At 41.5% G+C, this 11,678-nt stretch overlaps 1 protein-coding gene across 1 annotated transcript; it reads left to right on the plus strand.

Moving 5' to 3' along the window:
- The first annotated feature begins 1,416 nt into the window (after positions 1-1,416).
- LOC109968103 (polypeptide N-acetylgalactosaminyltransferase 15) lies at positions 1,417-10,750 on the plus strand. Its single transcript, XM_020614128.1, has 10 exons — positions 1,417-2,304; positions 2,560-2,726; positions 2,818-3,022; positions 3,865-4,032; positions 4,167-4,284; positions 5,671-5,865; positions 5,942-6,073; positions 6,164-6,265; positions 6,355-6,498; positions 7,431-10,750. Exons 1-10 carry the CDS (start codon positions 1,775-1,777, stop codon positions 7,620-7,622), a joined length of 1,953 nt encoding a protein of 650 aa, XP_020469784.1. The 5' UTR covers positions 1,417-1,774; the 3' UTR covers positions 7,623-10,750.
- The last annotated feature ends 928 nt before the right edge of the window (positions 10,751-11,678 follow it).

Below are 11,678 nucleotides of genomic sequence, written 5' to 3' on the forward strand. Positions count from 1 at the left end.
TGTGTGTGTGTGTGTGTGTGTGTGTGTGTGTGTGTGTGTGTGTGCTGGCAGCGGAAAACCTCAGTCCGGTGTGTGCTTTGGCTTCAGGACGGAACATATGGGAGTGTTCACTGTGCAGAACTGGAAATACACGAAGACCTTCTTTCGTGTTGAATTTTTGAGGCTTATAAACATATCCCCACAAGAACAGAGATGTCAGGAGCTCTCTCTCTCATTTATCTATCAGTTTCTTTCTTTTTGCCTTCTGAACCCCTCCTTTTGTTGTTTAAACCTCCTAGTCTGTCAGGTGTCCCCTCCTCCTTCTGTATACTGTAATCGTCAGAAACCATTCTGCCTTGTCAAACTGAGCTGCTGAGGATCGATGAGGGTCTCTGTGTCTAATAGGAGGAAACCAGTAATCCAGTCCACTCTCTCAGACACAAGAGGCACCAGACAGTCACCACATGCAGCCGAAGCGCCACATGCTGTCCTACCAAGGTGCAGCGGGTTTTCACAGTTGAAGTCAACTCCTGTGCAGCAGCGTGACGCAGAAGGTCTTCATTTGTAGTGTTGTGATGAAGAAATGATCGGTACAGTCTGACCCCCTCTTGGCCATAACCTAAAAATGTATCAGTACTAGCTACTTGGAAAATGTATTAGGAAATGTGACTTTTTCCTTTGAAATCCTTACATGGAATTTTAACTCCTTCCCCACTTGGTGAAAAGAAACTGAGTGACGGAGGTCTTTGTCTTCATTCAGCTGAAAACAGGAGCCTCGGCTGCAAAGACCTCCCCTGAAAACCGAGCAGATTGGGGTTGCAACCACTCCGCTTCCCGGCACTAACACACGGTCATGGGACCACGAGGCCCGTGGCCAGCTGGCCAGAGAGCGCATCTTTGATGTGTGACGCACCGTGGAGACGCCTGCACCAAAAAGACTCTCACGCACATACTGGAGGAAATGTAAAACCACTGCCTCATTCCATTGCAATGTGGAGTTACTTAATTAAAACGTGCTGTTGTTGCTGGTGGAAACAAATTGTTCTGAAATCAACGTGCAATTTCTCCAGTAAAAGCACATGCATGAATGCAGGATTAAACGGAAATGACACCATATGATATCAAACCTAACCAAAAGCACATGCATGAACTTGCAGGATTAAACGGGAATGACACCATATGATATCAAACCTAACGACGGAGTCCTACAGAAATCACTCTTTTGATGAAATACATCGTTAAAACAATACAATATGGATGCTGTGATCATTTCTGCCTTCCAGTGGGCTGATTTTGTAGTTTTTTTCCTCATTATGGTTGATCTAAAAGGGCGGTTTAATGCCTTCTGCCTTCTGAACCACTGAGATTGTTTGGAATCAGCTCTTTAAACAGATGCAGGAGCAGGTGGATGTACCAGCTGGTGCATCTTCCAGCCATTATGTGTGAAGTCAAATGTACACAGGCTTTAGGACCGCGGGATGAGCTGGATGAGAGGCAAAGTGTGCGCACCTCCACCATTTAGAAGTTCGGGGCTAACTGGTCTTGAGCCCGCCTTGCCTGTCACTCGTGTCCCCGGTTTTGTGCTCCATGGATACAGCTTTACTACTCCGAAGATTCAAAAATATCCGCGATTTTGTTCTTCTTTCCTTTATTGGATAATCCCCGTAGACTGTCATCACTTTGGAGAAATGCAGTCGACTTCAAAGTTGAGGCAAAGCTCAAAAATGAGGAAGTCAAGACAACATTGGGCTAACTTTTGAGCGCTACTCCCCTCTTCTCTACTGCACTCTCCGGAATGAGGCTGTGGGGCAGAGCTACAGCTGCCCAGAGGAGGATGCTCTCTATCTGGCTGCTGCTCCTCGGGTTCGTTCTGGTCACACTGGCACTCTCTGGGCTCTTTAACCGAGACAGAAATCACACTCATCAGAAACCTGGCCCTCCCTGCCGCCCGCTCCAGGGATTCGACAATCCACCGGACCTAGAGGTCATCGTGGACTCCCGGGACCCTGCCTTAGAGCTCGGCATCGACCTTGCCCCGCTAAAATCTCTGCAAGAAGACCAGCTTTTATTCGTGCAATCCACGAAGGGCACCAAGAACCCGCCGCAGAGGAAAGGGAGCTATAAGTTACTCCTGCCTGGAGCCAGTAAGGACACCACCGCTCCTGCGCCTTCGACGTACGGTGAAATGGGTAAAGCAGTTCGGCTAAACCTGGAAGGGTCGGAGAGGGATATGGAGCTGGCTGCAGTGCAGAAGTACGGGTTTAACAACGTGGTTAGCGATAGGATATCACTGCATCGTGTACTGCCGGAGGCGCGCCATCCTGGGTGAGTGGACGGCACACGGGCGCCGTTGGGGGGGGGATTTAGGACGATTCTAAGGGCCCACGAACTCTGGGGGCCCACAGAGACTAGCTTTGGGTGAGGTAGAGGGCCCAAGTTCAAATTTTTTCATAGGGCCCAAAACTGCTAGCGGCGCCCCTGGCACGGCACACTGGTCACAGCGCACGACTGGAAACATAAACCAAAAAAATCCCTTGGTGTTGTCGCTCTGACTGTGTGAATTTGGTTCCCACTTGACAGGTGTTTAGGGGAGCAGTACAGCAAGTCGCTGCCGTCAGCCAGTGTTGTTATCTGTTTCCATGACGAAGCTTGGTCCACGCTCCTGCGCACCACGCATAGCATTCTCGACACTGCACCTAGACAGTACCTGCAGGAGGTTCTGCTGGTGGACGACCTGAGCCAGCACGGTATGTTTCCAACTAACCACATCCATTCATCCATCAACTTGACCTGCTGATTTAATGACTACACTTATCTTTGTCTGTGTACACCATTCAGGTCACCTAAAAAGTGTTTTGAGTGAATATGTGGCTCATCTAGATGGGGTGCGTTTAATCCGCAGCACCAAGCGCCTTGGTGTTGGAGGGTGTCGTACTCTGGGTGCTGCCAGGGCTGCAGGGGAGGTGCTGGTGTTCATGGACTCCCACTGTGAATGCCAGAAAGGCTGGCTGGAACCACTTCTGGAGAGAGTGGCTCAGGACAGGTGGGCTATCTGTAAGAATCTTGAACTGCACTGCAAAATTCTTGTTATTCCATTGCAGAATTCCTCCATATTTACACTAATCATAAACTGCTCTGTTGGTTATTTACCAAAAATAAATAGTTAAGGACTGAGGAAAACCTGAACCACCAGCTGTGCTCAAACTCCGTCTCTCTTTTTCCATAGTTTTGTGCTGTTAGACAGAACCACTTGAGAGTGGGAAGATGGAGGGTTCCCAGTTATCAGTTGTCCTCATTCATTAGTAAATCAGACATGCTGTGTGTGTATCCAGCCCTCACCTCTCATGATTTGGTTCTAGTATTGTATCTCAGGCTCTCTGCAGCTTGGCTCCAGTTAAACTAGGTAATTAGGCTGAACACTCTTGCCTGGAATCTGCAACCACTCAACCTTCTCAGCCACCCTGTTTGACTTTTCTCCCTCTTTTATTCCCCTTTAATCTTTATTCATTTTTCTTCATTTCATTTCCTCTGAATATCACATAACACATGACCTTTATCTGAATATATTTTAAATAGCATACATGAACCACGCAGGCCGGCCCATGCATGTTTCTTAACCTTGCTTTTGTTTGATATATCCTGAAACACATTCAGACATAGACATTTGTAAATTACACAGACACATATGCAGGTGGGAAAACATTTCTCCTTTTCTCAGTATTAATTTTACTGCACACACACACACAATAATACGTGAACATGTATCAAAGGAAGACTGATAATGCCTTATTCTCAAATGTTTGGCTGACAGAACATTATTAACATGCCAATCTTGAATCATTCTGTCAAGAAGAAGACTCATCTGAATATTGTGTCTCTGTGCAGGACCAGAGTGGTGTCCCCCATTATAGATGTGATAGACTGGCAGACGTTTCAGTACAATGCCACTCGGTGGCCAGTTAGGGGGGTGTTCGACTGGAGACTTGACTTCCATTGGGAATCAAACCCTCAGCTGCAAGATGAGGACCCAGACTCAGATGATGAACCCATGCGGTGAATTTACAGCTTAAAGCAATGACAAGAACCCAAAGAAGAAGTATTTATCAGGTGTGGTTAGATGCTCCACTGACACTTTTCTGTTTTTGTTTTTTTTTTCTTTAAACTGATGTTGACCTCATCTGTGAAAGGAGTCCAGCATTAGGAGGTGAAGTTGTGGCCATTGACAGACATTTCTTCCAAAGTCTGGGAGCCTACGACCCTGGGATGCTGCTGTGGGGGGTGGAGCAAATTGAACTGTCCATGAGGGTAAAGAAAAAAATAATTATCATTAGCTTTCCTGTCAGATTCCTTAAATCACCAGAGCAAAGAGACATCACTGACTGTTTTTATCTTAAGTACATAAAGTATTTTAACAGTGCTTTACCTGAGTGAGTCAGCTGCTTTTTTTAGGGCCTCAGGAATGTTGTGCTAGAACCTGATAGCTTTTGCAAATGGAAATCTCTGGTTGGAGGTCTGGGAATGTCTTGGCCAGCTAACAAATTCACAAGTGTGAGAGCAAAACCATTTAGTTGGCCATTAAAATAACCAAAATTCTGTTATGTGTAGATATATTACAACCTGTGTTTTTAAACAAAAATGTCTTTCTAATAATTATAACAGATTTATTTAAAGTTGTTTTACACAGACAATAGATGTTCCAAAGATTTATTTATTTATTTATTTTACCACAGTCATGCCAAAATAAAAATACTACATGGGTATTGTTGTGGAAAAAACTTTGCTCAGAGAGAAAGATTTTATATTTCAGATCATTTTATTATATGCAAAGATCTGGAGTTGGTTCATCAGCACAACTGAACACAACTGAAGAAAATTGTGCAGTTACAATTCTGTTATACATTAATGTCCACACCCTGTTGTCATGGATTGTTCACTCATTGCCAATCATAGACCTGCTTCTGCTGCCAACCCTATCTACTTTCTCACCTTTGTGTATATTTGTTGCATTGTGTGTGTCTGGTTTCTCTTCATCTTTACCCAGTCACAATGTGGATGTGAAGCAAATTATCATGGTCATAGTGTACGTGTTTATCAGAAATGTGTGTCTTCTACTCAAACTTGTAGTCAAAACATGTTTTTGTATGTAGATGTTCTTGAAGGCTAGACAGCAAACCTCCAGAAATTCATAACAGTCTATGGTATTCATCCCTGTCTGGCACGAGCTTAAACCACCTCAGCAAGGACACACTTCTCAAACTATGAATAAACGCACAGTATTTAATGAAAGAATACACACTAATGTATAACATAATACAGTGCATATATGGATACTAAGTACTGTCTTTATAGTTTGTCTAACTGTTAAATGTTACTCTAACCTCTGCATACAGATGTGTATGTGTAAAACCAAACCTCTCTTTGATATAGATGCGTGATAACTGCTGACATCTCCTCCCATCCCGAGTATTACTCTCTTCTCACTAAGACAGAAACCACCTGCTTTTTAAAGACACACAATCTCCAACTCAGGAATTCACTATAATACAGATACAACCGTAGAATACTGTAACCGTAATGTCTTCACAAAAATATAAAGATATTATGAAATGATATGCAAGAATACATGTTGAATGAGTTTTGAATGATTTTCCACTACAGTATAAACCTGCTTTTATCATTCATGTTATCCAGGTATGGTGTTGCGGTGGCTCTATGGAGGTTGTTCCATGCTCTCGTGTGGCCCACCTACACCACCACCACCTGCCGTACCACATCCCAGACCAGGAACTGCTTCAAAAGAACAGGATCCGCATTGCTGACACCTGGATGGATGCATACAGGAAGATCTTCTATAGGAGAGACACGCTTGCTCATTTCATCAGGCAGGTAGGTGTGTGTGTTTGACAGGTTTGGATTGTACCAGGTCCATAAAATGAAACCACATAAATATCATTTTGTGCAGTCTGAGAGCCCTAACATTGCAGAGCGTCTGGGACTGAAGAGGAGTCTGGGCTGTAGGAACTTTCACTGGTACCTGACAACAGTTTATCCAGAACTCTATATCCCCCAGGATAGACTTGGACTGTCAGGCGAGGTAGCACACACATACACAGACACACACAGGATGCATACTTCTCTATAATGGACATGACATCCTGTGACACGTAGTATTTGTCTACTGAAGCTGTACAACATTGGCACTGATAGCTGTGCAGACTACCTGGAAAGGCAGGCACTGCAAGGTGGGCCCATGAATATTGCACCGTGCAGTGGGACGGGCAGCCAGGTAACCGTGACAACAGATTTTTCAGTTGTGAAAGCAGAAAAGAAACAGGTGACAGAAAGTGTCACAGATGTTCTCTCTTATCCCTGCAGCACTGTGACCTAAACTTTGAGGGCGAAGTGCGATGGGGTCCAATGGGGGCTTTGTGTTTGGATGCCGAGAAAGAGAGAGTAATTCTCTCTCCGTGCCCCACCCAACAACCAACCACCAGCAGACTCGAGTGGAAGTTCTTAAAGGCAAGGCAGAGAGCTGAATATGTTTATGTACTGTTAGTTACACACTTGTTTGCCCTTCAGGCTCTGTTCTTCAACACACTCAATTTAAAATAATGAATACCACATTAAAGTGCCAAACTCATCTTTAATTTGAATAGGTTTACGTCAAGATTCAGATATATAGATTCCCTTTTGATGCAAGTGCCAACATTGCATGGGTTCAAAAGTAACTTGACACTCAGCTACTAAATGTTTCTTAAGCAACTGTGTGATACTTTAACATTAGTTTGTGCACAAACAAACTCACACATTGCTCAGAGTTCAATAATAGCTGAAGGTTTCCATTTTGATTGAGGAATGGAGAGATCATGCAAGTGTAGAGGACAATAAAGACGCTGAAAATCAACAGTTGCGTACACTGTACAGGAAAATTAGAGAATGATAAACAAATCAGTAGACTGAGGAGCACACCTGGAAAATTATTTGCAAAGTGGAAAATAGTATGCAGGTGTAGAGGCAGAGAGACCCTACAAGTCGAAGGAGAAGGTGGCTGAAGACCTGGGAGAGTATCACCAGGGCAGGTACTAAGTGTCTGCGGATGTGTATATGGAGATGATTCCAGCCAGAGTTAGGACAGGATTTTTCACAAGATATTGAATATTGTGATTTTATTTGACTTCATGTGTGTTTGTCCACTTACTTTTGAAAGCCTAAACTTTGGGCACTGAGTTTTTCTATATACAGTATACAGTATATGTTATTTATACTATTGAAACCTACTCAAGTAAAACCTGAGACTTGGCACTGTTATGCATTATCCATTACTTTATTTCAAATTGAATGTGCTGAAACCTAAAGAACAAAAAATGTATAACTATCCAAATTTCTAAGTCTGGAATGCATATGGTCACCAGACCGTTTGGCAAACTCAGTGTATCTGTTCTCTGCTTCAGCTGAGCGGTCAGCTTATTCACCAACAGTCTCAGTTATGTCTGGAGGCTGTAAAAGAAGGAAGCCGCTTGCAAAGCAGCCCAGGAGACGTTTACACCCACACCAGCACAGGAGGTCTCTTCCTACGCCCCTGCACCCATGACCCCAGACAACAATGGCGCTTTGAGCAACTGGTAGCGCCTAAAGGTGCCTGATACAGAAAGTACAGTGGGGCTGGTGAATTTGCAAGACATGAATCCTAGTCACATATTGCCGTATATGTTCTATGCACAGTGGCACATAATATGCATATTGTGGAATGGTGGTGAAAAATGTACTTTTTGTTCCATTTTGCTATTCAGCTTTTTTGTTCCTGTTTTAAGGATTACAAATAGTTTTTACTGGGTTAACTAATAACAAACAGATGATCTATTAGTGATATCCTTTGTCGTATTTAATCTTATACAGTTTGGAAATCCTGGAGAGAAAATTATCCTAAGTAATCTTTTACTACAGTAAATATCTGCATTAATTCATATGTAAATGTTTTTCTCTGCATTTCTAAAATACTTAATAACTTAGTAGACAGGATCACATTAAAGATTACACATCTATTATTTGAGCACTGGATCCTAATATATCTCCAAATAAGTAGCCATCATGACCACTGTCCTACAAATCTAAGCTCAGGCTGGAGGAAATGTAAGTAATGGACAGTACCAAAAATTCTGTGTTATTGCTGAAGTTGTCAGTAGTTCCTCTAAGTTAGATTTTAGTTTATTAAACAGATTTTTTTTTCTTGGAAATAAAACCAATCCTGCCACAAGCATACCATTCTCACTTAAAATAAAATTAGAATTAAAAACAGGGTAATTAAAAAGCTATTGCAAACTCAGAGTAAGAAGAGATATGACAAAATAGGACATATTTTCTGAATGGGTCTTCATTATTGATAGCAATCAGGTAAAACCTATTTACATCTGCACTGAAAAAGAAATACCTATGTCCTACAGGCTAGCAGCTAATGTATATGAAAATGAAAACCAGAGGACAGTTATTACAGAAGAACCACGGTTAGTTAATACTGCACATGTGCACTTAGTTATACACTTAGATAACCTGCTTAGTTCCAATTAAGGATTTAAATCTTAATGCAAAAGCATACAGGGACATTTTTGATGAGCATGTTTCCATTTTGTTTAACCAGTGTAGGGACAGCTTTTCTTTTATTAACATGGCAGTGCCCCTTTGCACATAGTGATGGCCATGATCTGCTCAGAACTGTCCATCCTAACTTTCATGAGGCTGAAGGGGAGCAAATCAAAAGCCTTGTGGACTGTCTTCCTAAAAGACTGAATTGGCTGTAGCAGTATTTAACAGGTGTCCACTTCTGGGCAAGTAGTGTACCTCTCCAGGATATACTGCATGATATGTATACACAGGTTTATCCACTTATTCTACTGATTAGATGGCTGTACAGGAAGCATTTCACTCACATACTGACTTGCCAGAGTAGAAAAAGCACAAGTTAATGATAGATTTGTTATATTTAAATGTCCAGTAAGTCATGACAGTATGAGGCTGAGCTAGCATGCACAATGCCAGCCCTGAATCAACTAAATGGAATTCATAATTCATTTTATAATTGGCAGCTGTGGCCTTTCTACAGTGGCATGTCAAAACTAACAAGACAGTGAGAGAGATGTCAATCAAGCAGTCACCCATTCAGTCCAATCAGGCAAAATAAGTAAAGACATTGTGTGGGTGACCCATTGAAGTGTAGGGGTCTTTCTGGATTAATTCAGCACTGATGTTGTATCTTAAATGTTTTATTCTTTCTGTTTGTTTGGTATTGTTGCACTCTTTTACCCCATATGTTCCTGACAGAAATATTTTCATACCGTATCAGCTGTCAACAGCAGAGGGAGCCATTTACCTTTATAATCTAAAACCCCAACTGATCATTTCCTTAGTGTTACATGAATAACCTTCCCTTATGATTTACTTATGTGAATGTCCACACAAATGTTCTCATATTGACTTTCTGTGGTTAGAGCTAACATACTTGGGGTGGAGTGGAGGCTGCCTATGAAAGGACAATTTGTGATTAAGGTCCACATAACAGTGTCATGTGTTTTTTTTGCCCATGTATTTAACATATAGTCAGATAAAACTAATTGAAAGTGCTATCGAGTGGCACCTGATGGGCAGGGAAGACCCTATCTCCTAGCTCAAGGAGGTGAGTGTTAATTTACCCCATGCACTCTGTTGCACAGTAATGCTCTTAATCCTCAACCCGGGATGCACGTAGCCCAGTAAAGTACACAGCACCCTTTCAATAAAGAGATCACATGTCTACAGCTTCAAGGCAGAGGTCAAAGACTTGGACAAACAAGATGATGTTGACTAGTAGGTCTTCTCTCAGTTACATAAGGCTACTGAGCTATTGTGAAAGGGCAACATCTCTCTGCTGTGGTTTTTCAGAGGTCAAGAGGTCAAAGACTCATTGCATGGCTGATTTCACTGTGAAAAACAATCCATATCTGCCCCTAAGGTTAAATATTGCAGAATATGCTCTAAGGAATAAAGTGCAAGAAAGAAAACAATGCAGTCTGTAAAACCTTTGACCCTGGCCCTTTTCAACAGCTCAGAAGACAAACTGGAAATAGTTTCTCCAATCTTATACTTCATGGCTTTTTACAAATTTATGAGAACTGCTTGTGAATTTGGTTTCCCACACCCCCGGCCGAAACTGTTATTGTAGATTTAGAACAATTTCCCCCTCTCTGGGGTTTAATTTTAAACAACAGCACTACTCTATGCAGGATAACATACTGTAGATTTCTTTGTTGGGGAATGACGTTTTTTGAAATATCAAAGAACTATACATTTGTTCATGCTCATATTAACATTTATAACATAAAATACATCCTTATTTGATGTAAGAAAAATGTTGTATGGCCATTTAATATTTAGTTATCTTCATCAAACTTGAAAGTTGTTGCAAAGGAAAAGGTCACTACTTCCGTACATTATTACATTATGGATTTAAAGTCAAAATAAAAGACAAAAATACATCTAAAGGAAAAAATGACCAGCTTTGCAATTCGTATTTTTATGACTTTTACACATATACAGTGAGATTTGTGGGGCACACAATGAAGAGGTAAAGGCAATGTCAGCAAAACACTAAAATTAAAGTGTTAGCCCGTATTTCCCTCTTGAGCATCATATACACCCTCCCCCTATGTCTCGTCTAAAGTTTCTAAAGCTACTATACATTACATTTCTATGAAAGTGGAGTATCACTATCCAAATGGCTGATAAAGCTAAATGAACTGTAATATCATTTGGACTATGAAGTGTTTTCATGCTGAGCTGCAAATGAAAATAATGGTAAACCTTTCGATGAGCAATTTGATCTGCGTTTCAGTGAAGTGCATTTTTTGTGTGTGTGATTTTAAGTACTTAATTGCATGACACCTTAAATTCCAGCTTCACGCTAACATGGATAAACGTACTGGGCCATTTGTTCAGCAAGCCAAATAAACAGTATTACACACTGATCAAAAGCCACACAAACATATGCATGCACTTCTCTTCCAGCCCTTCCTTATTGCTCCCAAGGTGAGATGACTAATAAGTGGACTGAAACCCACAGTGGAACTTTATTAGATTCATTCCATGAATGATGTCTTGACCTGGTACTTGAGTTTGTACAGTGGCAGTTGCTTTATTGTTGCACTGGGACAACACTGGTGCTGACGATAGGGCAGGCTTGAATCATGGATTGTTGGCTCGTCTACTCTGCAAAAAATTATTCTGACAATCCTGACCTGACATTTGAGCCCACCTCTGCCACCTCAGTTTTTAAAAAAATATCCTATTACTTCCTACTTAATCCCTATAGGGATCTGCTGTCACTTTATATTGCACAGCTGTGTGAAAAATTCCCAGTAGAGGATAAGACATGCTCCATAAAATAATCACAGACATTCACTGTGCTCTGAGTCTCTCAGCAATAACTAGCCCAGTCAAAGCATACTGTAAAAGCAACACCCTTGATAGCATGTGTGTTCAAGTGAGAATACAGTATGTGTCATCATTATGCAATACAGTCAAGAAAGGTGCTAAACAATATTAAGTAGCAGTCTTTACATTTCTTTGAGGGCTGATATCTACTGTATATGTCTCAATTTAGACAAATATAGTAAATAAATAGATTACATAATTTTAGATAAAATATGAAAATGACACCACAAAGATGTAAC

The sequence above is a fragment of the Monopterus albus genome, unplaced genomic scaffold (assembly GCF_001952655.1).
Source record: "Monopterus albus unplaced genomic scaffold, M_albus_1.0 scaffold143.1, whole genome shotgun sequence".
Taxonomy (NCBI): domain Eukaryota; kingdom Metazoa; phylum Chordata; class Actinopteri; order Synbranchiformes; family Synbranchidae; genus Monopterus; species Monopterus albus.

Bases quoted from the DNA above. Each gene is read 5' to 3' on its own strand.
- LOC109968103 (XM_020614128.1), top strand. From the start codon at position 1,775: ATGAGGCTGTGGGGCAGAGCTACAGCTGCCCAGAGGAGGATGCTCTCT. The intron at 2,727-2,817 runs GTATGTTTCCAA...TACACCATTCAG, and splicing joins GGACGACCTGAGCCAGCACG to GTCACCTAAAAAGTGTTTTG. The intron at 4,033-4,166 runs GTGAATTTACAG...CATCTGTGAAAG, and splicing joins TCAGATGATGAACCCATGCG to GAGTCCAGCATTAGGAGGTG.